Source organism: Morus notabilis, unplaced genomic scaffold (genome assembly GCF_000414095.1).
Source record: "Morus notabilis unplaced genomic scaffold, ASM41409v2 C11444831, whole genome shotgun sequence".
NCBI lineage: Eukaryota > Viridiplantae > Streptophyta > Magnoliopsida > Rosales > Moraceae > Morus > Morus notabilis.
The window spans coordinates 1-1,512 of record NW_010387414.1 but is presented as its reverse complement, the minus strand read 5'-3'; the positions used below and the strand labels follow the sequence as shown (position 1 = coordinate 1,512).

Genomic DNA, 1,512 nt, shown 5'->3' with positions numbered 1-1,512 from the left:
GTATCAATGTTTTATTTTATAGTCATTGTTTAGTTGGTCAATGAATACTACTTGGTAATGTGGTAAGACTACTCGATCTCCTCTTTTAAGTTCAAGTCAATCCCACCGACAATCGACTTCATGAAGGATCCATGTGTCACGGGGAGGCTTTCATGTGCCACAAGGGATGCCCTGCCTCCCCGTATTATCGAGATACACCACCCTCTATTCTTATAACTTTTTTTCTTTATTTAAAAATAAAAAAAATAAAAAAACAAAAAAAACAAAAGAAGAAGAAGAAGAAAGAAAAGAAAAGGGCAAGGTGTTCATTAGTCAGAGAGAGGAGCAGTGTTGTACGTTCCTAAATTGTCTTGGATAATGGATGCAAGGTTTTGTATTTCTTATATATATATATATGTATGTATATATGTATATTTATTTATTTATTTTGATTCTGTTTGTGGTTTTTTCCCCTTGAATTTGATTGTCATCTTGGTTTTCTTTGTACAAATGCATGAATTCCCGCCTGTGTAATTTCTATCTGTTATATAATTTATTTCGATTGTTGTTATTAAGTGAATCTTTCTTTTCCAATTATTTTATATAACTAGTTGTTTTTCTTGTACTCCATTGCAGTATGTTTTGGCAGCATCAGAGGAGATCAAGAAGACGGCTCACTGGGAGGTCGATGTTCAAGTGGAACTTTTCAATGCAAAAACTGGAGTATCTTGTCTGGTTGGTGGCTTGTTTAAAGGAAGAACTCTTGTTTATTCAGATCTAAATCATGTCATCTTAAGAATCTTGCCAAAATATGTGTCTGACGCAGCAGAAAATACGATCCTCGTCTCCTCTCACATTGACACCGTTTTCTCAGCGTATGCTTCCGTATCTATTTAGTCTCAAATTGTGTAATAGTTTATGTGAATGCAATCACCACGATCATCATTCATCCGTTCCACTTTTATTTATTGCTTCTGGTGATATGCATCTCTAGCTCGTTGCCTGCTATAAGCAATTAAGTATTGGTATCTTAGTTGTATGAACTATAGACACCAAAATTTACGCTATCCTAATACACGTAGATTTTTTTTTATAACTGTTCATCCAAAATTTGTTTTGTTCTCCAATTTTCAGCCATCCAAGCTTATGTCTTTGTCCCTTTCTGTTCGATTTAGAGTCATGTATGGTGTTTCGAATTTGTTTTTGTAAAAACATTCTTGTGCATAACTAAATCATTCTATGTTAATGTTGGTTAAAAAAGTGTCATGCAACTTTCAGGGAAGGAGCTGGAGATTGCAGTTCTTGTGTTGCGGTTATGTTGGAACTTGCTCGTGGGGTTTCTCAGTGGGCTCATGGATTTAAGAATGGTGTTATATTTTTGTTTAATACTGGGGAGGAAGAGGGACTCACTGGTGCTCACAGCTTTGTAACTCAGGTAGGGAGCATCTCTTTATTCGACTGCCTATTTTTTTGAATTTCTGTGCTCTCGTTCTCTTAATCAGCAGCAGGCAGTTGAAGTATTCTTTTTTTTTT

General features: G+C 35.4%; 1 protein-coding gene across 1 annotated transcript; it reads left to right on the top strand.

Moving 5' to 3' along the window:
* Positions 1 to 615: 615 nt before the first annotated feature.
* On the top strand, positions 616 to 1,414 carry LOC112095262 (endoplasmic reticulum metallopeptidase 1-like; the record flags this gene model as incomplete). Its single annotated transcript, XM_024176943.1, has 3 exons — positions 616 to 714; positions 806 to 854; positions 1,258 to 1,414. Coding segments are annotated over 3 exons (305 nt in total), but the record flags the coding sequence as incomplete, so codon positions are not given.
* Positions 1,415 to 1,512: the final 98 nt, after the last annotated feature.